At 47.8% G+C, this 22709-nt stretch overlaps 1 protein-coding gene across 1 annotated transcript; it reads right to left on the bottom strand.

Annotated features, from left to right (window-relative positions):
- Positions 1 to 16921: 16921 nt before the first annotated feature.
- On the bottom strand, positions 16922 to 19365 carry LOC103000260 (ras-related protein Rap-2a-like). Its single transcript, XM_007176193.2, has one exon. It carries the CDS (start codon positions 18523 to 18525, stop codon positions 17923 to 17925), a length of 603 nt encoding a protein of 200 aa, XP_007176255.2. The 5' UTR covers positions 18526 to 19365; the 3' UTR covers positions 16922 to 17922.
- Positions 19366 to 22709: the final 3344 nt, after the last annotated feature.

A 22709-nucleotide genomic window follows, 5' to 3' on the forward strand; every position in this document is an offset into this window, starting at 1 on the left:
TAGTTGTGGTGCACAGGCTTAGTTGCTCCGCAGCATGTGGGATCTTCCCGGACCAGGGCTCAAACCCATGTCCCCTTCCTTGGCAGGCAGATTCTTAACCACTGTGCCACCAGGGGCGTCCCCAGCCATTAGCTCTTAATATGCTTTTTTGTGGTCTAATCTCTGCCTTCTTTGGGGACTCAAATTACACCTATGTTGGACTTCCTCACCTACTCTCTTACCTCTCCTCTCTATTTACTACCTTTTAAAAATTTATTCTGAATAATTTATTTTGAAATCTCTCAGAGTTCACTGATTTTTCTCTTGAGCTGTGTCTAATCTGCAGTTAACTTGTCAACTGGGATTTAAGTTTTTCAATTTTTTAGTTCTAGAATTTCTATTTGATTCTTTTTCATATATGCTATGTGATTTTTACAGTTTCCAGTTGTCTGCTAAATTTTTCAAGCTCTTTTGTTTTTTCTTTGAACAGAGTAAAAGTTTGTGTCTGATTAAACCAGTATCTTGGGTCTCTAGGGTCTGTTCTTATCTTTACTTTTTTTTTTTCTTCATCTCTCATTGTGGGCCTGATGATCTTTTTTACATATTGGATAAATCACTGAAACAATTTGAAGCTTAGGTTGTTCTCTTTCTCCAGAAGAGTTTTAATTGTTTTTTTCCAGGTGCCTGGGAGCACTAACCATAAGAGAGGCCTTAATCTAATGTAATTTTCAGGCTTAATCTAATTTCAGGGCTTGAGATTTCCCTGAAAGTTTTTCCTAAAGCTGGGCTCCAGTCTCTCTGAAGGTTGATTTACTTCCAGTTAACCCTCACTTCTAGGGTGCAACCCTTTAAGATTCCAGCTCAAAGTAGCACGTGTTTTCCCTGGGGCCCCAATCTTGGTGGGCCACAGACTCTGTTGATTATTTGTTGCTGCATAACAAAAACCCAGAGACTCAGTGGCTTAAATTTAAAAGATGTATTATTTCTTATGACTCTGAGTATTGACTGGGCTTAGCTGGACAGTTCTTCTGCTAAAGTCACTTATGCAGCTCAGCTGGGGAGGGAAGGTGCATGTATTCACTCATCCGGGAAGGCTGCAATGGCTTCAGCTCTCTTTCTCTTCATATGATCTCCCACCATCCAGTAGTCTAGTCTTGACTCCTTTATCTGGTGACTGCATCCCAAGAGGACCGGAGAGGAGCTGCTGGTCCTCTTAAGGCCTTGGCCTGGACCTGACACAATATCACCTAATGCCACATTCTATTAGTCAAAGGAAGTCAGATTCTAAGGGAAAGGAAACAGACTCGCCTCCTTACGGAAGGAGCAGCTGTGTGTGCAGGAGTCCTCAGTGGTCATCTCTACAGACAAACCTCAATTCCACGCCTCGAAGCCACTGAGGCTTTCAAAGGTGCAGCACAGCCTTCCATCTCTCCTGGATTTGTCCCTAGGGAAAAAGCTTTCCCAACCGCCAGACTCACTTCTCCGGATTCCTACTGTGTGATGCTGCCTGGGTTGTTTTCTCTGGGTTGTTATCTCGTAAGCTCTCTGATGCCCTGAAGAATATGTTTTCTAGATCTTGTTCATCAGTTCACTTGTCTTTGGCAGGCAGTTCTAGACTACCTAGGCCACCATTACCATAAACTTCCTCTTCAATAGCCTGTTGAGAGTGATATGGTCCCCGAATCAGTCGGACACTTCTTAATAAGTTGTATGCAGAAGAGTTCTCATGTCACTTCTTGGAATGCGGAGGTTCTTTTTTTGTTGTCTAATAGGTCGAAATAATGGGATCACCCAGACTCAGTTTGTTCACTGACTTCTCTGGGTCTTGCCTCATCTGTTTCATTCACCATTCTTCTCAAATCTTTGTTCTGGGTTCAATTTCCTTTTTCCTGAAGTGCATACTTTAATCACAGTCTGTTACTAACACTTTCCATTTTTGTTTCTCTGAAAATATTTTCATTTTATCCTCACTCTTGAATGGTAGTTTAACGGGGGGTATAACATTCCGCAAGCTCTTCATGCCTTGGAGGGCCACCCAGACCTTGGCAAGCACATCGGGTGGTGGTGGAAGCTTCAGCAGGTGAGTTGAGGGGCTGACCGTACAGGGCACACGCTGGCCTGCTAGGGGCAGTGCTGGGGCCTGGAGGTCCCAGCAGAGAGAGAGGCCCGGGTGGACCAGGTGTGCACTCGGGTCCAGCATGAGGTGGAGACTAGCCTGAGGTGGAATCTACAGTGAGGTCCTGTGCCACCACTTCAGTGTCCCCAGATGGGGGTCTTGGTGCTGGCTGGGTAGAGGACCAGCCTGTGCCGTGGCCTTGGCCCCGCAAGATCCACGGGCGGAGAACAGGGGTGCTCAGTTGTTCCCACCAGTATATCTTGTCCTTATCAGTCAGCCCTTTAGCTTTCTAAGATCTTCAGAATGGCCGAAATGCAAGGGATGGTTTTTAAAAATATAATTGATTTTCTTAATCACATTCTGTGCTTGTAATGAGTAAATATTTGAGCTCAGAATGACCAAATCAGTGTCTTTTAAAGAAAGAAGAAAAGAATTGAGCCTCAAACCAGTGGTTACTTAGTTGCAAACTTTCTCCCTGTCCGGCGTACTCAGGCTTTGACACTTTGTTTCCTGGCAGGGGAGACGCACTAGGACACTGCTGTATAGATGAGATAATATGCAGAACCTGCTCTGAGAGTTGTAATTAATGTTTTCACTGGACAGTTTAGCTGACGAGTAAGTTCAGAATACTATGAAGCCTCACATATTTTAAAACTTATTTGCAGCCCTGAACTGCAGCTGTGGCCCTTTCTGCATCGCTCTAAATATAGTTGTGACCTCCCTAGGAATGCCTTGAGAAGGGGCCTGCATCGCTGGGGTATTAATTGTGTATCCAGACCCAAGAACTCAGCTCTGCCAGTTCTGTAAATTTTAGTTTTAGTAGACATTTGCATCAGTAAATTGAGCACAAATAAAGTGATTTTACATTTGTCTGAATGAATTTTATTTTAAAGCTGTGTTAACTGTTAGCACATATAGCACATCTACTTTTTTAACTTCTCTCCCAAGAATTCTGTTAAGAGGAAGGGCAAAATCGGCATAATGAGAAACAACACCGAGTTTTGCAAATGTATTTTAAAAGGTGTTTAGCAGATCCCTCTATTCAGTCTGACCTCTCGAATATTTTAAAGGTAGCATCAGCACTGGAACAGAAAACCTATCAAGCCTAAGTCCTTTTTTTTTTAAGTAGTTTTTTTTTTTTTTTTAATTTATTTTTGGCTGCATTGGGTCTTTGTTGCTGCGCGACGGCTTTCTCTAGTTGCGGTGAGCGGGGGCTACTCTGTTGCGGTGCGTGAGTTTCTCATTGCGGTGGCTTCTCTTGCTGCGGAGCACGGGCTCTAGGCGCGTGGGCTTCAGTAGTTGTGATACATGGGCTCAGCAGTTGTGGCTCACGGGCTGTAGAGCACAGGCTCAGTGGTTGTGGCGCACGGACTTAGTTGCTGCGCGGCATGTGGGATCTTCCCAGATCAGGGCTCGAACCCGGTCATTGGCAGGCAGATTCTTAATCACTGCGCCACCAGGGAAGTCCCCTAAGTCCTTTTTTAGATCCTGGTTTTTGATAGTGGTGTATGGGGAACTCTTTTCTGAAAGGTTTTACCATTTGCAATTTTAGGAAGGATTATCTTTTTAGCTTGTTTTGAAAAGCTGCAGTTTGTGTTGATTTGTGGCTTCTCTACTTCATCAGCTACACCGGCCGGCCACACGCTTCCAAATAAAATAAACCCCAAACAAACCTCAGAACCGTATTTTGATCTGTAACAACTAAATAACTTTGTCAAGGGGAGTTCTATTAATATTCCATATAACATTTAAATAAGGTGATGGCTTTTATCTTACTACCCACCTCAAAAACAAAAACAAAACCAAAGAACTCAATTCTCAAGCCGAGGCAGGGCGGGCTCTGGGGCTCGGTCGGCGTCCCCTCCCTCCGAGGTGTTGGACTGTGTTTTGAAGCCTTGGAAACCAAAAGGCTCACCGCCCTGCTCCCGCGCTGGGTGGGCCTCCCCTCCCCGGCGGTGTCACCTTACACCTTGAGTAAGGACGTCCTCCTCTGGACACGCCCCTCCCTCCAAGTCACCGAGGAGGCACCGAAGTCGCTGCCCTTAGAGGCGCCTTCCCCGCCACCCGAATGCGTCTTCATCCCAGAGATGGCCCCTCCGCCGCCGCCGCAGCACAAACACCTCGTGGCAGCCAGCGTCGGGGGCCCTTCGTGGCCCGGCCCGCCCCCTGCCTCCCGGCCCACGGCCGCCCAGACTTCCCGCGTCCCGGCCTCCCTGCGTAACTGACCCAGATCCCGCCACAGGAACCAAGTTTCCATAAAAGCGGATTCTCCGCAGCCCCGCCCCGCGCAGGCGCAGGCGCAGGCGCATTGGCGGCCGGGCGGGGGGCGTGGCCAGGCCGGCGGGAGGCGCGGTCAGCCAGCCGGGCCACGGGACCCGCCTCCGCCCGCTGGAATGCGCAGCCCCTCCTCGCCCCGCCCACGGCTGCCAACCCGGGTGCGAGGTCTCCCCTGCGGCCTGCGGTCCTCCCTGGAATGCGGGCGGGCCTCACTCACTAGCTGAGTGTGATCTCACAACACGCATGTGTAACAGGACGTCTGAGAGTTCGAGCTCTGGTGTCCGCACCCCAGGAAGCCCTGACCTCCTGTGTTGAGGTTCAGGGAAAGTGCTAGAGGCCCGTCCGGGAGAGGCCGGGGGTTCACTGCCTGCACAGATGGAATCTGGAGAGATATCCCCCATGGGCTTCCTCAGCGCCCCAGTGCCTGCCCTCCCCGAGATGCCTTCAGACGGCTCCGGGGCCTTCATGCCTTTGGGACTGAGTGTCTGTCCCCGTTTCACCTGAAAGCACCGTTGACTAGTTGCGCCCACACTGCCCACGCAGCCCCCTCCCCGACAGCGCAGGGCAGGGCAGGCCTTTCCGAGGGAGCCCCAGGAGCCCTTTCTGCCGCAGCCGATACCTGGGCTCCTGCTTTCGGACCCCACTCAGAGTCCCAGACCCAGACCCCAGGGAGACCCTGCTCTTCCCCGCGCCAGTCAGCAGTCCGGACCCAGTGGGGTTAAACCCCAAAGTTTGGTTTTGTTAAAAAAAGAAAAAGAAAGAGAAATCTGGAAGTGGGTCGTGCAGCTGCTCGAGGCCGCGTTGGGGGAATTGCTACAGCCACGTGTCCGCACTTCCTCCGTCCCGGATCTGCATGGGAATTGGAGTCTGCCAACTGCATGATCTTCCAGGAGCTTTGGAAGTGGGAAAGGGCGTGGAGGCCATGCCCCCGCTGCTCTTTGCGCTTTTCTGCTGACGAGCAAGGTCGTGAAGCGATGGGGACTCTCTGAGCAGGTTCCCGTGTCCCCTCCCAGCTGCCCGGGTGCTGGCAGGCGGGGACAGCAGTGAGAGTAGCAGCAGAAGCATCTCTATTTTGGCTGCCAGAACCTGGGATGGTAGCTCTGGATGTTTTGCAAACTCCTGACTCTAGAGGCAGGTCCGGAGGGCGGAAGCCCCACCCCCACCCCCAGGCAGCTTTTATTATTCTGGAAGTGTTCTCAGAGGCCAAGCCCACAACCTGTTCCTCCAGCTCTTCCTGATCCTGTCTAGTAAGTCAGCCTTGCTTAGATTACCTCCCGTGGTTGTGCTCCCCGCACCCTGAGTGCCCCAGGTTTTGCTGCTAGAAATGTTGTGGCCTTACCACCTGTGGTAACAGGTGAGGTGTGGGTCATGTCGCTGCCCTCCAGCTAAAGACCAGAGGAGCACACCTGTCACTGAACAAGTTGACTTTACTCCGGGGACTTCCCCGGCGGTCCCGTGGTTAGGACTCCACGCTTCCCCTGCAGGGGGCACGGATTTGATCCCTGGTGGGGGAACTAAGATCCCGCAAGCCGCGGACTGTGGCCAAGAAAAAGTTGACTTCACTCCACACTGCAGTGAGGGGAACACACACCTGGGAGCCATGGGGTGTCTCAGTAAGAAGATGTTAGAAGGCACTTGCTTACGGGCTTGTATGAGGTGGTTTTGGTGAAAGTTTAATAGGAAGCAGGGCTTTGCTCTGGATTAGATGCTGTCAGGTAGTGGGGGAAATTACATGCTTGAATATCATAATCACTCTTATCTATAAGGAGGGAAGGCTGCACTTGGTAAAGAAGCATTCATCACTCACAGTAGCTGAGAGAGGGGGAATGTTTGGTCATTTTTTGTGGTTTGAAAGTATTCGTATTTTTGTCTGTGTTTAGACCTGATGACAGGGCGCTCTTGTTTTTGTCTTGATCCGTCTAGGTCATGTTCTGTGAACTTGTTTATGTTCAACAGGAGAACACCGTGGTGTAGCTGTGAGCACCAGGCTGGCTCCCAGATGGCAGGGGCTGCTTTGCCCTTGGTGTAAGTATGCATCTAGGTGGGCTGGGAAGCCGGTGAGCCCTGTGCTACCACGGCAAAACATTTGGTAAAACTGTTGTCCAGTGCCTTTGAAGGTAGACCACGTACCTAAAGAGTCTGTGGAAATGTGCTGCTAGGCTGTGTCTCCTCACCCACAGTCCACACCGATGGCCTCACAGGGAGGCCCTTACGACTAGCAGATTGAGGAGGAAAAACCTTGATCCTGGTTTACAGATGGTCCAGGAGTGGATGGCTGCGGCCCTACAGTCCCACTCAGAGGTGGCCCTAAAGGGCTTCCTTGGTGGCACAGTGGTTAAGAATCCGCCTGCCAATGCAGGGGACACGGGTTCAAGCCCTGGTCCGGGAAGATCCCACATGCCGTGGAGCAACTAAGCCCGTGCACCACAACTACTGAGCCTGCGCGTCTGGAGCCCGTGAGCCACAACTACTGAGCCCACGTGCCACAACTACTGAAGCCCGTGTGCCTAGAGCCCGTGCTCCACAACAAGAGAAGACACCACAACGAGAAGCCCGCGCACCGCAACAGAGAGTAGCCCCCACTCGCCGCAACTAGAGAAAGCCCGCACCTGGCAATGAAGACCCAACACAGCCAAAAATAAATAAATAAAATAAAATAAAATAAAAAAGGAGAGTGATGAAGGAAAATCCTCCCAGTGGTCTCCATTTCAAGCATTCCTTTGGACTGAAAGATGGCTAGAAGTGCGGCTCTACATTTGCTCATGGACAGTTGCTAATAGCTTGGCTGGATCATCAGAGACTTGGAAAAAACAAGACTGGAAGATCAGGGGAGGGTGAGAGGGAGAGGCAAGAGGGAGGGGATATGGGGATATATGTATATGTATAGCTGATTCACTTTGTTATAAAGCAGAAACTAACACACCATTGTAAAGCAATTATACTCCAATAAAGATGTTAAAAAAAAAAAAATTGGTGAAGAGGTGATCTGGGGAGGAGACATGAGGATGGACCTCTCCGGATAGGCATAGACTGTGAAGAAAATTGACCACATGTGAATACCCACCCAAAGGCATCTACTGCAGAGGAGGCTCTCAAGCATCAGTTGGGCAAGGGACTTCCCTGGTGGTCCAGTGGTTAAGACTCTGTGCTTCCACTGCAGGGGGTGCAGGTTCGATCCCTGGCGGGGACCTAAGATCCCACAGGCCACGCGGCATGGCCAAAAAATTAAAAAATTAAATAAATCACTTGAGCAAGATAGTTCATCCTGTGCATAGCGGTTCAGCCTCTTTAGCCGTCCATCCAAGTGCTCGTTCAATGGGCCCATGTGCAGAACAGTCAAGGAGGCAGGGACAGAGGCTATGAAGGGGCTCAACATCACGGACTTGGCCTCACCAAGTCTGATTTGGCTGTCATCACTGTTGAGTAACAGCAGAGACTAATACTGAGCCCCTAATATGGTGTCATTTCCCAAGGGACCAACTAGTCACTTGGTGAAAAGTCAGTTACATTAGATCTCTTCCCTTGTGGAAGGAGCAGCAATTTGCCCTCACTGGGTAGACATTCATTCTGGACATGGATTTGCCTTCACTGCCTGTAATGCTTCTGCCAGCACCACCATCCACAGATTTACAGTACGCCTTATGGACCTTCATGCTATCCCACAGAACATTTCTTTGATCAAGGGATTAATTTTACAGCAAAAAAAATGAAATAATAGGCTATGCCCATGGAATTCCTCCACTTGTGTCAAATGGAGGAAAGGAACAGAAAAAAAAGATTTTTACAAAATAATAATAAAATTTAAAACTGAGCTGTTTAAATGTTGCTGTTTTTACCTGTCTGTTCTTGTCCCAAAGTGGGACATTCCCAAGGAGAAGAGGAAGGTTGCACTTGTTTCCTTAAATCGCCAAAAGCCTCAGCCCAGAATTCAGCACCCCCTACCCGCCGAATTCTTGCAACATTATTTCCCGGTTGGTTGATGCCAAGGCAAAAAGACATCCTTTTAATGGTTAGAGAGGATCAGTTGCTTAAATGATTTCATGTCAGTGTTGTATTTATGGTTTTACAATAAAATGACCTTTAGAGAAAAAAAAAAGACTTGTACAATGAAGACAACAATAAATTGCTGAAAAAATGAAAGACACAAATAAATGGGAACACATTCCATGTTCATGGATTGGAAGACCTCATACTGTTAACATGTCAATACTACACAAAACAATCTATAGATTCAATGCAATCCCTATGAAAATTTCAATGGCATTTTTTCAGAAATAGCAAAAAACATCCTAAAATTCATATGGAGTGTCAAGAGATCCCAAACAGCCAAAGCAACCTTGAAAAAAAACAAAGCTGGAAGGCACATTTCCTGATTTCAAAACTGCTGCAGTGCTTTGGTGCCCAGAACAGTGTAATGCTGGCATGAAGACAAACACAGACCAGCAAGCAGAATAGACCCACCCCATGTTTCCGTAGGTTAGAGTCTTCGCAGCCTTGGATTCGGCAGTGATTTCTTGGCACAGGCAACAAAAGAAAAACTGAACAATGGATGTCATGAAAAATTTTAAATTTTGTGCATCAAAACACATTATCAAGGGACTTCCCTGGTGGTGCAGTGGTTAAGAATCCGCCTGCCAATGCAGGGGACACGGGTTCGCGCCCTGGTCCGGGAAGTTCCCACATGCTGCAGAGCACCTAAGCCGGTGTGCCACAGCTACTGAGCCTGCGCTCTAGAGCCTGCGAGCCACAACTACTGAAGCCCACACGCCTAGGGTCTGTGCTCTGCAACAAGAGAAGCCACCGCAATGAGAAGCCTGCGCACCACAACGAAGAGTAGCCCCGGCTCGCCGCAACTAGAGAAAGCCCGTGCACAGCAACGAAGACCCAACTCAGCCAAAATAAATAAATAAATGTATTAAAAAAAAAAGAAGACATTATCAAGAGAGTAAAAAGGCAACCCACAGAATGGGAAATAATATTTGCAAATCACATACCTCATAAGAGATTAACATCCAGAATTTAAAGAGAATTCCTAAAATTTAACAACAAAAATACAACCTGATTAAAAAAATGGCCAAAGAATTTGAACAGACATTTCTCCAAAGAAGAAATACAAATAGTGAGCACATGAGAAGATGCTCAACATCACTTATCTTTAGGGAAATGCAAATCAAAACTACAATGAGATATCACCTCACACCCATTAGAATGACTTCTATGGGGAAAAAAAAAGACAATTACAAGTTGTCATGAGGTTGTGGAATAATTGGAGCACGTGTGCGCTGCTGGCGTTGGTGAGGATGTACTGCTATGGAAAACAGGATTGTGATCCCTAAAAACTTAAGCCTAGAATTACCATACGGTCCGGCAAGTCCACTTCTGAGTATATTTCCAAAAGAATTGAAAGCAGAAGAGAAGATTTGCACACCCATGTTCTTAGCAGCACTGTTCACAATAGCCAAAAGGTGGAAGCAACCCGAGTGTCCACTGATGGATGAATGAATAAACAAAATGTGGTCTATACATACACATGTGTATGTGTACATAATACAATGGAATGTTACTCAGCCTTAAAGAGAAAGAAAATTCTGACATAGGCTACAACATTATGAACCTTGAGGACATCACTCCAAGTGAAATAAGACAGTCACAGAAAGACAAATACTGTTTGACTCCACTTCTTTGGGGTACTAGAGTAGTCAAATTCACAGAGACAGGAAGTGGGATGGTGGGTGCTAGGCACAGGGAGGAGGGGGAAATGGCAAAGAGCAATTGTTGTTTAATGGATCCAGAGTTCCAGTTTACAAATGAAAAAATTCTGGGGATTGGTTGCACAACAACATGAATATACTTAACACTACAAAATGGTACACTTAAAAATGGTTAAAATGGCAAAATTTGTGTTATGTGTACTTTATCACAATTTAAAAATCAACTATGGCCTTATGATGGGTTACAGAAACAATGCCTATGGTAGCCATGAAAATTTTCTTCCTTTCATGTTATGTGGCTGTGTATGCATATGACTGATAACTTCTTTCTCTCCTTCTTCCCATTATTTTATAGAAGGATTGCAAGTGGTGGTGAACCTTAAAATTTAGTCTTCCGGTAACAGCATACTCACATGAGACTGGGCCTGAATTTATGGAGTCATTAACGCAGTCCAGAGATGGACATTGTAACTGTATCCCAGTGATGGATGCAATGACTCTTGGGACTTTTCGTCCCCCGTGGTTTGGGATGAGGGGGAGAGCATTTTCAATTTAGAATAAATAGTTACATCTTGTTCAGTAGAAGCATAAAGTTGTTTCTGTTGTTGTGTGTGTAGAAGTGTATGTATGGGTGCTTAGCAGTCAAAGAGGGGGACTGCTATTATTCTCTTTCCTTCAAACCCACGCTTCTACACTCTGCTTTCTGATGCTAAGGCAGGATCTCTGCAAACACATTTCTCCTTTGCCAACTAGCTGCCTGTTAGCATCTCACCAAAGTAGGTAATGGATGTCGATCGGAAAGCTGGAAGAGGGACAAAGCACTCATTCTTCTCTGTTTGCCAGAGAAATGGTGCTTCACCGTGAGTGTAGCAGGTGATTTCAACAGCAGCAGTGGATTCCGGTCTGCAGTTTTCCTACATTTCTAGAACCAGCCTCACTGCATTCCTCCTCTGGAATACCAGCACCAGTCCCCTGGTGCCCTCTCCTCAGAGATGTTGGATCTCAGCTCTCTGAGGTCCCTCCATCCAGCTACTAAGGCATCAGCACAAATCGGGCATGACCCTTCCTCAGAGGTCTGGCTCTCAGTTCCTACAGGATCCCTTCTCTAAGCTTCTAAATTTTAATAATCTCAGCCTCTTACCTTCGTTCCCCCAGCACTAGGTATGGTCGCTGCTTCCTGAAATACCAGCTCTGAGATAAATTATTGCCGCCTTTTTGCTTTTTCAGTTTTCTGATACCTGGTGAATAATTCTTTATGTTGAATTCTCTCTGTTGAAATAATTAGTCTAGTTTCCTTCTTCTGAATTGACTGGTACATGTAGTAAAGGCAGCAGTTAGAAAAAAACGAGTAAGTGGCATGTGTTGGCTGCTTCAGGCTAACTCTAGCAAAGTTATAAGAAAGACAAACTTGAGGCATGAGTTAGCTAGACTGGAAGCAAACCAAGGAGAATAAAGATCTGACTTATTTACGCCACCATTGCCATGAAGGACTGCAGAGGCACTGCCCGGATTCTCCTTCAACAGGCTTGTTGCCTCAGCTGCTGGGAGGGCTGTTGATTGACAGACTTTAGCTGTCAATCAGGGACTACCTCAGCGTATAGAGCAGGCTTGCTCAATATCACACATCCAGTGACTGACCTGAGGGGGCAGTATAAAGACCTGGCCATTCTCACCCAACTCAGAACACCTGAAGAGCCATTCTAGTTGGCTGGGGCCATTATCATGGTTGGCTGGGGCCATTATCATGGTTGCATTGCTCAACTCCTCCCTCTGCCCTCCTACTTCCCTTCCCTTCCTTCCATAGGTGTCCTTCCCAAAAGCATCTCTTAATGAGCGTCCTGCATGCTAAACTCATCTTAGAATCTCTTCTGAGAATGTATCGACTTTTTCTTTTGTGAATTTTGGAGTAAACCAAAGATAGATAGAGAAGGAACTAGAGAAAGAACTGGAGCTAGAGAGAGGGCATAAATAAACAATATTAGGAACAAAGCAGAGAATGTAACCAGAGATGCTACGGTTACTCAAAATCTTGTAAGAGGTTGTTACGAACAATTTTATGCCAACACATTTGAAAAGACATAGGATGTATAGATTCCTGGAAAAATACAAACTAGGAAACTAAATTAAGAAGAAAATGTAATGCCTGTAACAATGAAAGACATTAGAAATCTTTTCAAAATAATGGATTTACAAGCAATACCTGCCAAATATTGAAAGAACAGATCATTTCAGTCTCACACAGAATCTACAGAGACTAGAAAAAGAGGGGATAGTCCCCCACTACGTTTTTGTGTAGGTTAACATAATACTGATACCAAATGCAAACAAGGGCAGTATAATAAAACTGTAGGCAAGTCTCATTCGTAAACACAGAGGCAAAAATATGAAGCAAAATCTTAGGAAAACCGATTTATCAAATGTATCAAATTTATAGCAAATAACAGCCAGTTGGAGTTTATCTCAGGAATGCAATGTTGGTTTAACATTATAAAACGGATTAGTAATCATCCATGCTTGATAAGCTTAAAGTTTACAACCTTGTCATCTAAATGAAGTCTAGCCAGGATGAGGCCCCTCTGGTGTAGTTCCTTAAGTAAACAGCTGCTCAAATATAATTTCTCTTGGCCTGTAGATCCATGCAACTAAGAGAAAGGTTATCCGCCTCTCCCCTGCCACACATACCCCGCATATACAATGGTGCAACTGGCATAGGAGAGCTGCTGTCAACATTCCTGTTCAAAAAGGGGGGGCAGATGGGAAACACAAAAGAGTCACCAGTCCATAGCAATTCTGAAACCCAGCCAAGAAATTCTTTGGTTTGGTCTTAATCCTGGAAATAATCCTCCATTGCTTCGGGCTTTGTCCTCTGAGCTCTTTATTCTACCCTCTGAGTCATCCTTTTATTTTTTTAAAACATTATTATTTTTTTTAAATGAAAGATAGCACATGTTTGAAACCAAGTAGTTTTCTCAGCCTGCTTCCCTCCAGTAAAATTTTGGGTGACCAGGGATGGGGAGGGGTGATTCCAAAATCTCCGTTCATTTTGAACTGGCTCAGTGTCTTTTAGTCCAAGCTGGTAGTGCTTTTGCTGATACAATTCTTTCAAAAACGTTGTGGATCACCTATGATTTGAGGCTAACTCCATTAGAGAAAAGATAAACCCACCAAAGTCTTTGAGATAAGCCCTGCTCCACTTGGGCTCCTACTGACTTGTCTGAGGAACAATACCTAGGCCCTGTTGTTTGACTGGGAGGATTTGTGGGCTCACCTCAGTCTTCTTAAGAGACCCATTGTGTGACTGAACAGTACTCTGAGGTATCAACTTTGATCTTTCTGAGGTCTTAGTAAAAGCTTTTACAGTCACACCGTTGGCTTCATTTTTAGACCAATTCTTCTGGATTTGAAATCCACTTGGAAGTCATTTCTTAATTTTAGCCCCTTTTGCCATTTGGAGAAACTGGTAATTCTCAAAACCATCAAGTACTTGTTCTTTTTTGTTTACCAGTTCTCTCAATTTCTTTCTTTCTTATTTCTTTCTTCTCACATTTTACAATAAGCAGCAAGAAGAAACCAGACAGCAACTTCTGCACTTTGCTTGGAAATCTACCATCTAGATCATGAATTTCAATGGACACCTTTTGGGAAATTCCATGGTGGTTGAGTGGTTAGGACTCAGCGCTTTCACTGCTAGAGCCCGGTCAGGGAACTAAGATCCTGCAAGCCACGTGGCGCAGCCAGAAAACAAACAAACAAACAAACAAACAAGGGACTTCCCTGGTGGCGCAGTGGTTAAGAATCCGCCTGTCAATGCAGGGGACATGGGTTCGAGCCCTGGTCTGGGAAGATCCCACATGCCGCAGAGCAACTAAGCCCATGTGCCACAACTACTGAGCCTGCGCTCTAGAGCCCACAACTACTGAGCCATGTGCCACAGCTACTGAGCCACAACTACTGAGCCCATGTGCCACAGCTACTGAAGCCTGTGTCCCTAGAGTCCATGCTCCACAACAAGAGAAACCACCACAATGAGAAGCCCGCTCGCCGCAACTAGAGAAAGCCCGCGTGCAGCAACAAAGACCCAACGCAGCCAAAGATAAAAAATAAATAAATAATAAATAAAGCCCTATTAAAAAAAACAAAAACAAACAAAAAACAATGGGCACCTTTTAGGCTCTCCATTTAACTACAGATTTGACACACAGCTGCTAAGCTTTCTGCCATTACATAACAGGAACCCCTGTTCTTCGCCTCCTTTTGAACCCTCGCTGACAGCCTCCTCAAAGTCCAGCTTTCCACTGATGGGTCTGTCCATGGTTATTTAGCATTTATCTAACGCTCCTCAGAATCCTTCTGGCCTCTGCCCGCCTGGTTCCAAAGCCAGTCCTGCACTTTTAGGTATTTGTGTGTCAGCACCCCATTTCCAGATACCAAAAAGCTATATTAGTTCTCTATTGCTGCATAACAAATTACCTTAAAACGCAGTGGTGTACAACAATGAACATTCATCATCTCAGTTTCTGTGGCTCAGCTGCGCCCTCGGCTCAAGGTCTCCCGCAGGCCGCAGCAAAGGGTCAGCTGGGTGGCCGTCATCTCAAGGCTCAACTGGGAAAACATCCCCCTCCCGAGCTCCCTCGTGAGGCTGTCGGTGGGTGTCACATCCTCTCTGGCTGCCGGCTGCAGACATCAGTTCCTTGCTACAAGGCGCTCTCCACTGAACTAGTCACAACGGGCCAGCTTGCTTTTCCCGGAACGAGGGCTCTGAGAAAGAGACAGAGTGGGTGAGCAAGATAGAAATCAGTGTTTCTGGAACATAATCTTTTTTTTTTTTAGAGTTTTTTTAGAAGTTTTACTTTACCTATCATATTTAGTATTTCCAAGACTAAAACATATAGAACGCTTCACAAATTTGCGTGTCATCCTTGCGCAGGGGTGGAACATAATCTTGGAAGTGACACCCCATCACTCTTGTTATGTTATATTCCTTAGAAGAGAGTCACTAGGTCCTGCCCAGACTCGAGGGGAGGGAACCACACAAAGGCATGAGTACCAGGAGGTGGGGATCACTGGGGGCATCTCAGAGGCCAAGAACCAAGAAGAAAAGGACGGATCACACAATTTTAAAAGCGGGCAAAAAGAGCGGGCATTTTACAGAAGAGGAACTCAAATGTCATTTAAAAACCTCCAAAAGAACTCTCAGTGTCACCAGTTCTCTGGTGGTCCAGTGGTTAGGACTCGGTGCTTTCACTGCCATGGCCTGGGTTCATTCCCTGGTCAGGGAACTGAGATCCCGCAAGGCACGTGGCAAGGCCAAAAAAAAAATTTCTCAGCATCACCAGCAATCTGAATAATACAAACTGAACCATAACACACTGGCAAGAAAAAGATCTGTCCGTGCCCTGAGTTGCAGGGCATTTGGAGAATCAGAAGCACTCACCCTGCTTGTGGGTAAGTGAATGTTCCACACTCTTTGGAAACCAGTTTCACGTTCCCCAGTGCTAAACAAAGGGCTTGTGATTTGAACACCACTTTCGAGCTATCAGGTTGGCTGCCACAGTTTCATGGGTCCCTCCGCCTGGGCACAGTGCTTCCGGGTAACATGGTACCCTGACAACTGTTCATATCGGCCACTTGCAAATTCACCGTAGAGTTATTTAGGCCTCAGTTGAGGCCAGAGGGACTGCAGGAAACTTGTAAATAACATGCATACGTTAGAAATTAGAAATGCAGGAAGAGAAAGAAAATTAGTGTCTGGGTCTCTAATTTTATGTGTGTGTGTGTGTGAGCATATTACACCCAGAAAGCTGCTTCATACATATTCTTGAGGTCACAGGAGCTGATCACGTGAGGCTGATCATTCCTGCGTGGACCAGTCAGTCAGGAACACCCCTGGGCTCTAAGCCGACACTTGGATCTGAGTGGTAGTCTGAGATGGTTCTAGTAATTTAAAGGAAGAAATGGCTATTTGTGTATTTTTTCCTGGATCAGGCCTGACATCCAGAGGGCCTGGGATCCAGGGACACAGAACCTCCCCGGAGGCCTCAGCATAGGCAGGTAGAGTCAGAAAGGCAGGGCAGGCAGGGCGAGGGGAGTCGCCAGCTGGCAGTCCTGGGGGCCCAGCTCTCAGGGCTGGGAAGGGGCTGCTGTTCACCCGCCCACCCCAGCCCCACCCCCTGCTTTCTCTGCACCGCCCACACCCAGTCAGGGAACAGTCTTGGCTCTATAACCTCTGCTTCTGCAGGAGGAGGGGGCAGCTTTGGACAAAGCTGAGGCCAGGAGATGCTTCCTGCCTGCCCACCACCCCGCCGCCCCCTCCCCTCCTCCCTGTGTTTGAACTGTCCCCTTGGAGAAATGATGGTTCCGGAAAAGGGTGTGAGGTAATACTGCCAGGAGGAGTGACCCCAGGAGACAGAGGGTCAGAGAGTAGTGACTTAGCTGGGTTTCAAGGCTTCAAAAGTAAGCACCCCAACTGCCCCAGCCCCCAACATCCAGGGGAAAGAGAAAGGGATAAAAGACAGGGGAGGTCCCAGCCTAGCCCTCTCCTGTGGGGCGGACTGGCTCTCAGGCACTGTTAGGTTCTAAAATATATTTTTTGTGTTAAAATCCATTCTTCTAGTCAAACATCATATACAATATAAATAAAACTCCCAGAGCCTTGTACAACCATCACTTTATAGATAACTTTCCTTTAACAAAATTATTTCAGATCACAGGCATGGAGCTTTCTTGTTTATTATTTTTAGAAGTTTGCTCAAATGGCTAAGTTAGGTTCCTAAATCTGAAAATTTTCTTGCAACAGCTGAGGTAAAATTGTTAACTTGCGCAAATAAACACAAGCAACTCATATCAAAGACCAGTTTTTAATATTATAAAACAATAATATTTTTAAACCAGTACAAGAAAAGTCTCTTCTATCGTTACGTGAAAACTATGCAAAAAGATTCTTCACGTTTTGCTTCTACTTCAGTACCCCTGTCACTGTTAAACTAGGCAGGTATTCAGACAACATATCCGACTCTGGCGAGTGACAAGGAAAAAAACACGAGCTGCAGAAAGCACCTCTGCCAAAGCACAAACAGATATGGTGTCATTTTCACCCTAGCAACTACCCTGTCCGGGAAAATAACTGAAAAGCAAAGATACGGTGTATGGAAACTCTAGGAATTGTAGCTTTAGGTTCCAGAAAGACAACTATTAAAAACTATCAACTTCTAGAGTCATTTTATTTTCACTTAATTTACAGATGCAGAAATCGACCAGATGTCAATTACAAAACTGAAGGCAGAGCTGAACTATCTCTGCCTGAGTACACAGTTGATTTTTCCCCTCCCAGGGTATACAATATCCCTTTCAAACCAATGCTATGTATGTCATAACTATATTTAGAAATACGCAGAGAGGAAAATATTGCTACTGCAATTCAAGGCTGTATTGAGAGGGGAACGCATGAAAGCCTCATGGATTGGAAAGCTTCGATTTAGGTCATGTTCCTCAATCAATGTCAAATGTCAGATGACATTTGAAGGTGTTAATTATGACCAAAAAAAAAAAAAAAAGAAAGAATCCTGTAACAAATCCCACTCGAAGAAACGGGTAATACTCTCTCCATACAGGAAAAAAAATCGATTTTTAATTTCTTCTTCCAGTACTGTCAGAGGTAAACAAAGTTTTCGACAAAATATTTAAGAAGCTCTGGACAGTCTGAAGCACCGATCTGAGTCAATATATAGAAGCAACCACTTGTTTACAGCTGGATAACTTTCTTCAAAAAGGCAGAGGAGTAAAGTGAGCTTCAGAAATCAAGAAAAGCGATGAATACAGGAATCATGAACCGTTTGCACATCAGCCGATGAACCTTTCCGATGGCCACGTCTCCTGCGCGTTGGTGGGGATGGCCGGGACCTCTTCCTCGGGCGGGGCCAGGGCCTCCATCTCGCGCACCACCTGCGTGAACACCTGGTCCACCATGAGTTTGCTCTTGGCCGTGACCTCCAGGAACGGGCACCGCCACTCGCGGGCCAGCGCGCGGCCCCGCGCCGTCAGCACCTGGCGCTGGGCGTCCAGGTCGGCCTTGGTGCCCACGAGCACCAGCGGCACGGCCTTGGGCCCCCGCAGCCGGCCCATGCGCTCCCGCAGCGGCCGCACCGCCTCGAACGAGGCCTCGCTGCACACGCTGTAGAGCACCACGAAGCCGTCGCTGTTCTTGATGTACAGGTCCTTGAGGGTGACCAGGTGCTCGGCGCCCACCGTGTCCACGATCTCCAGCAGGGCGGGCGCCGCGTTCACCTCGATCACCTTGCTGAAGAGCTCCTCCACCGACGGCTCACACTGCTCGGGGAAGCTGCCGCAGGCGAACTGCGTGGCGAGCGCCGTCTTGCCCACGGCCACGCTGCCGAGCAGCACCACCCGGTAGCCCTTGGCGGGTCGCGGCCCCAGGCCCGCCATGGCCCAGGCGCGGCCGGCGGGACGCGCAGCCGGAGGAATGGCGCGCGGAGGCGGGGGCCCGGCCGCCGGGGCCGCGGGGGGCGTGGGGGCAGGGGCGGGGAGGGAGAAGCAGGGGGGAGAGGGGCGGGGACGAGAGCGGAGGGGAGGGGACCCCGGGGGGCCTGGCGCGCTGGCTCCGGCGTCGGGGCCGGGGTGGGCGTCCTCCGTCGCGCCCAGACCTGCCCTCGCCCGGCCCCGATCTGCTCCCTGCGGCTCAGAGGTCACCCGCCCCGCCTCCGGGACGGGGCCCCGCGCCCCCCTCTCCGGCCCCTGGTTCCAGCGCCTGGCGCAGCGTCTGCCCCGCCCCCGGCCCGGGCGGTCTGGCGCCGGCCTCCCCCCCACCAGCTCCACGTCCCGGCCTCCCTCTCCCGTCGGTCCCGAGCTGCCGGGCCGCGCTCCGCCTTTCCCCAGTACCCCGCCGGCCGGCCGGCTGGGGCCCCTCCCTCACTCCCTGCTCCCTGCCACCCGTTCCTAGGAGAGCCCGCTCCGCCCGCGGGACCAGAAGGTAACCTGATCCCTTCCACGTCAGCCGGGAAATACCAGCATTTCTCCACCATTTCAGATCCAGTCTCGTGGCCGGAAGCCAGACTGGCCTCGCTCAAGGTCAGGCCTGGTGGGGCTGCGCCGCCGGGGCCCCTCTCCTGGCCGGGAGGACCCCACGGAAGGGGGAACCGGTGAGGGAGCTTCAATCGAGGGCCCCAAGTTGCTCGCTCCTGGCACCCATTCTGTGCCCCTCGTGCCCCTGCCTTCACTCTGGCCCCCGCCAGCGCCCTCTTGTCACTGAGCAGAGCCCAGGGGAAGTTGATAAAATGTACATCACATTTCACTCCCCCACTTAAACCCTCCCTGGCTTTCTATTGGGCCCTCCTGATCTAAGAGTAGAGTGACCGCATAACTCCAACCCAACCCGGACAATGAAAGCATGAACCCATTCACCCAGCGGCAGGCAAAAACCGAAAAGCCCCAGGAAACGGGTCTTATCACCCTACTTATAAAGGAGCTCCGCCAGGTCTGACTCCCGTGCCCCAGTCTCTCTCAAGCTTCTATTCTCCAGCTACACAACCTTCTTGCTATTCCTTGATGTCGGAGCAGAAAGGCTGTGTAGGGACAGAGGGGGCTGGACAGAAATTCTGGGATTGTCCACCTGAGTAAACTCCGCCCACTGTCTGTTTCAGGCACTTACAGGTGCCTTAGGACTTCAGGGGGCCTGCAGGCCTGGGTTGGAAGTGGAGATGAGATATCCACACTGTCCCTGTCTCTAGGCTTGGGGTACCACTGAAACTCCCTCATTCCGGTGGAGCCCTGAGGGAGCAGGGCCGCAAAACTGACCGAGCTGGAATTTCCTGGCTCCCTGGCAGCACAGACTCAGAGATAAAGGTTAAGTGACAATAGGACATCCTGCACCTCCGTGTCTGTGGTCAACTACAGAACGTGCTTTTCTATAAACAGTGCATGGAACATCCTTAATGTATAATGTTAATTATATACTTATTACAACAGACAACTTGATTTCTAAATTGAGAAATCTTACAAGACTTATTCTCTGACTGCAAAGTAACAAAACTAAGAATCAATTTTTAGAAAAGGATAAACTGCAAACATTCTCTGGAGAAATGCAAGTTCCATATAGGTTTCAACAACTCCCCATAACTTTTGAGAGAACACAGGGGACTCACTGTCAAAAAAAAAGTCACAGGGCTTCCTTGTTGGCGCAGTGGTTGAGAATCTGCCTGCCAATGCAGGGGACATGGGTTCGAGCCCTGGTCTGGGAAGATCCCACATGCTGCGGAACAACTAAGTCTGTGTGCCACAACTACTGAGCCTGCGCGTTTGGAGCCTGTGCTCCGCAACAAGAAAGGCCACGACAGTGAGAGGCCCGCGGACCGCGATGAAGAGTGGCCCCCACACGCCGCAACTAGAGAAAGCCCACGCACAGAAACGAAGACCCAACACAGCCAAAAATAAATAAATAAATAAATAAAGTGTAAAAATTTTAAAAAAAAGCATTCCTACCTTGCCCTCTTTTTAAAAAACAAACAAACAAACAAACAAAAGCCACAAAATGCACAAGGAAAAAAGAAGTCACTCTGAGTGAGAGCCATTGGAAACACCAGACAACAAAATCACATCCAGAAAATGGCAGATATTAGTGTTATCAGACACACAAAATAATTATGTATGTGTTTAAAGAAATAAAATATCAAAAATATGAGCAAGGAACAAGAGACTATGGCCAAGTAGTTTGAAAGAGATTCTCCTCCCCGAAAAAGAAAAAAAAAAACCTTCTAGAAATGGAAAATATAATCATTTATTATTTTAATTAACACAAAACACCCACTGATAGGTTAAACAGGAGATTAAACATGGCTGAAGAGAAAATAAAACCAACAGTATTCAGAGATGTGAATAATCCTGGACCAATTTTCATCATACAGTGACCTGTGCCTGCAGGAGATAAGGGTTTCTTCAGGTTGCCATGAGGCTGCTGGACAGTCACAGAGCGCCTTAAATTGATAGTTGGCTGGTCTGAACCTGTCATTATTATTTGAGGCTTTTAAAGTCCTTAGCAAAGGTCAGCCTGACCCACAGTCCTTCTTCTTACCCTTGCCTCAGTTCGATTAAAGGACCACTGCTACGTGTAGGCCCATGCTTTACCTTCCATGTGCATGACATCCTAATCCACCCCTAGTGAGTCACGGTAACTGTGCCACAGGCCAAAGCTCATCACCAGCTCGCTTACCACCAGCAGTAAGGTTCCTACAATGGGGTCTGAAAGGTGTGCGACATATTTTAGAATTCTTTCCCAGTGTTCTGCTTTCTACAGCCTCTTCTGGTACTAACTCTCTTAATTCAGGTTCCCTCCAAAAGCAGAATCTATGACATGGGACATGGTCTTGTGGGCAAATAGTTTATTTTTGGAAGTGATCACAGGGATCAGGAATGGGGGCCCTGGAAAAGAGAAACAGGGATGGGGGAATCTTATGCCAGGTGCACTGTTGAGTTATCACTGCTGTGGGAATACTTGAGGAGCAGTATAGAACGAACATCAGAATTGTCCACTCATGCACAGAAGCGAGGGGAGCATGTGTCCACTGGCACCCATTCCTCATTGCTCCAGGGTTGCCCTGCAAACTCCCTCTTCCATGTGTGCGCACGTGCCAGGTAGGCTGAGTGAGCTCCAGAAGCACTCCAAGCAGCAGCAGTAGAGAGCAAGGGCTGTGCAGTACAGTTGAGGCAAGCAGCAGCCAGGCTCTATCTGCACAACCAGCTGGTTGCTGTAGCCATGACTAGAGCAAGAAAGTGGACCCAGAGTACATGAGTTTAGGGCATAAGAGATGACTGACTCAGTTCTATTTTTTTTTAAATTGAAGTGTAGTTGATTTACAATGTTGTGTCAATCTCTGCTCTACAACAGAGTGACTCAGTTATACACATATATATATTCTTCTTCTTTTTTTATTCATCTCCATTATGGTTTATCCCAGGAGATTGGATATAGTTCCTTGTGCAATACAGTAGGACCTCGTTGTTTATCCATTCTATACATAATAGTTTGCACCTACCAACCCCAAACTCCCAGTCCATCCCTCTCCCTCCCCCCTCCCCCTTGGCAACGACAATTCTGATCTCTATGTCTGTGTGACTCAGTTCTAATAGTTTGAAAATACCTCATTTGGGGCAGGGGGGCGTGTTTAGGAGCATATTATCTGCAAACAATGGTGAGAATATTGCTTATTTCCTTTTCTTATCTTATTGCTTTAGCTAGACTCTCCAAAAATAACAGTACTGAACCAAAAACATAATTGCTGGCATCCCTCCTCATTTCTTTTTTTTTAAAATTAATTAATTAATTAATTTTATTTATTTATTGGCTGTGTTGGGTCTTCGTTGCTGCACGCGGGCTTTCTCTAGTTGCAGTGAGCAGGGGCTAGTCTTCATTGTGGCACAAGAGCTTCTCATTGCGGTGGCTTCTCTTGTTGCGGAGCACGGGCTCTAGGCACGCGGGCTTCAGTAGTTGTGGCTCGTGGGCTCTAGAGCGCAGGCTCAGTAGTTGTGGCGCACTGGCTTAGTTGCTCCGCGGCATGTGGGATCTTCCCAGACCAGTGCTCAAACCCGTGTCCCCTGCATTGGCAGGTGGATTCTTT

This window comes from Balaenoptera acutorostrata, chromosome 3 (assembly GCF_949987535.1).
Source record: "Balaenoptera acutorostrata chromosome 3, mBalAcu1.1, whole genome shotgun sequence".
Classification (NCBI taxonomy): Eukaryota; Metazoa; Chordata; class Mammalia; order Artiodactyla; family Balaenopteridae; genus Balaenoptera; species Balaenoptera acutorostrata.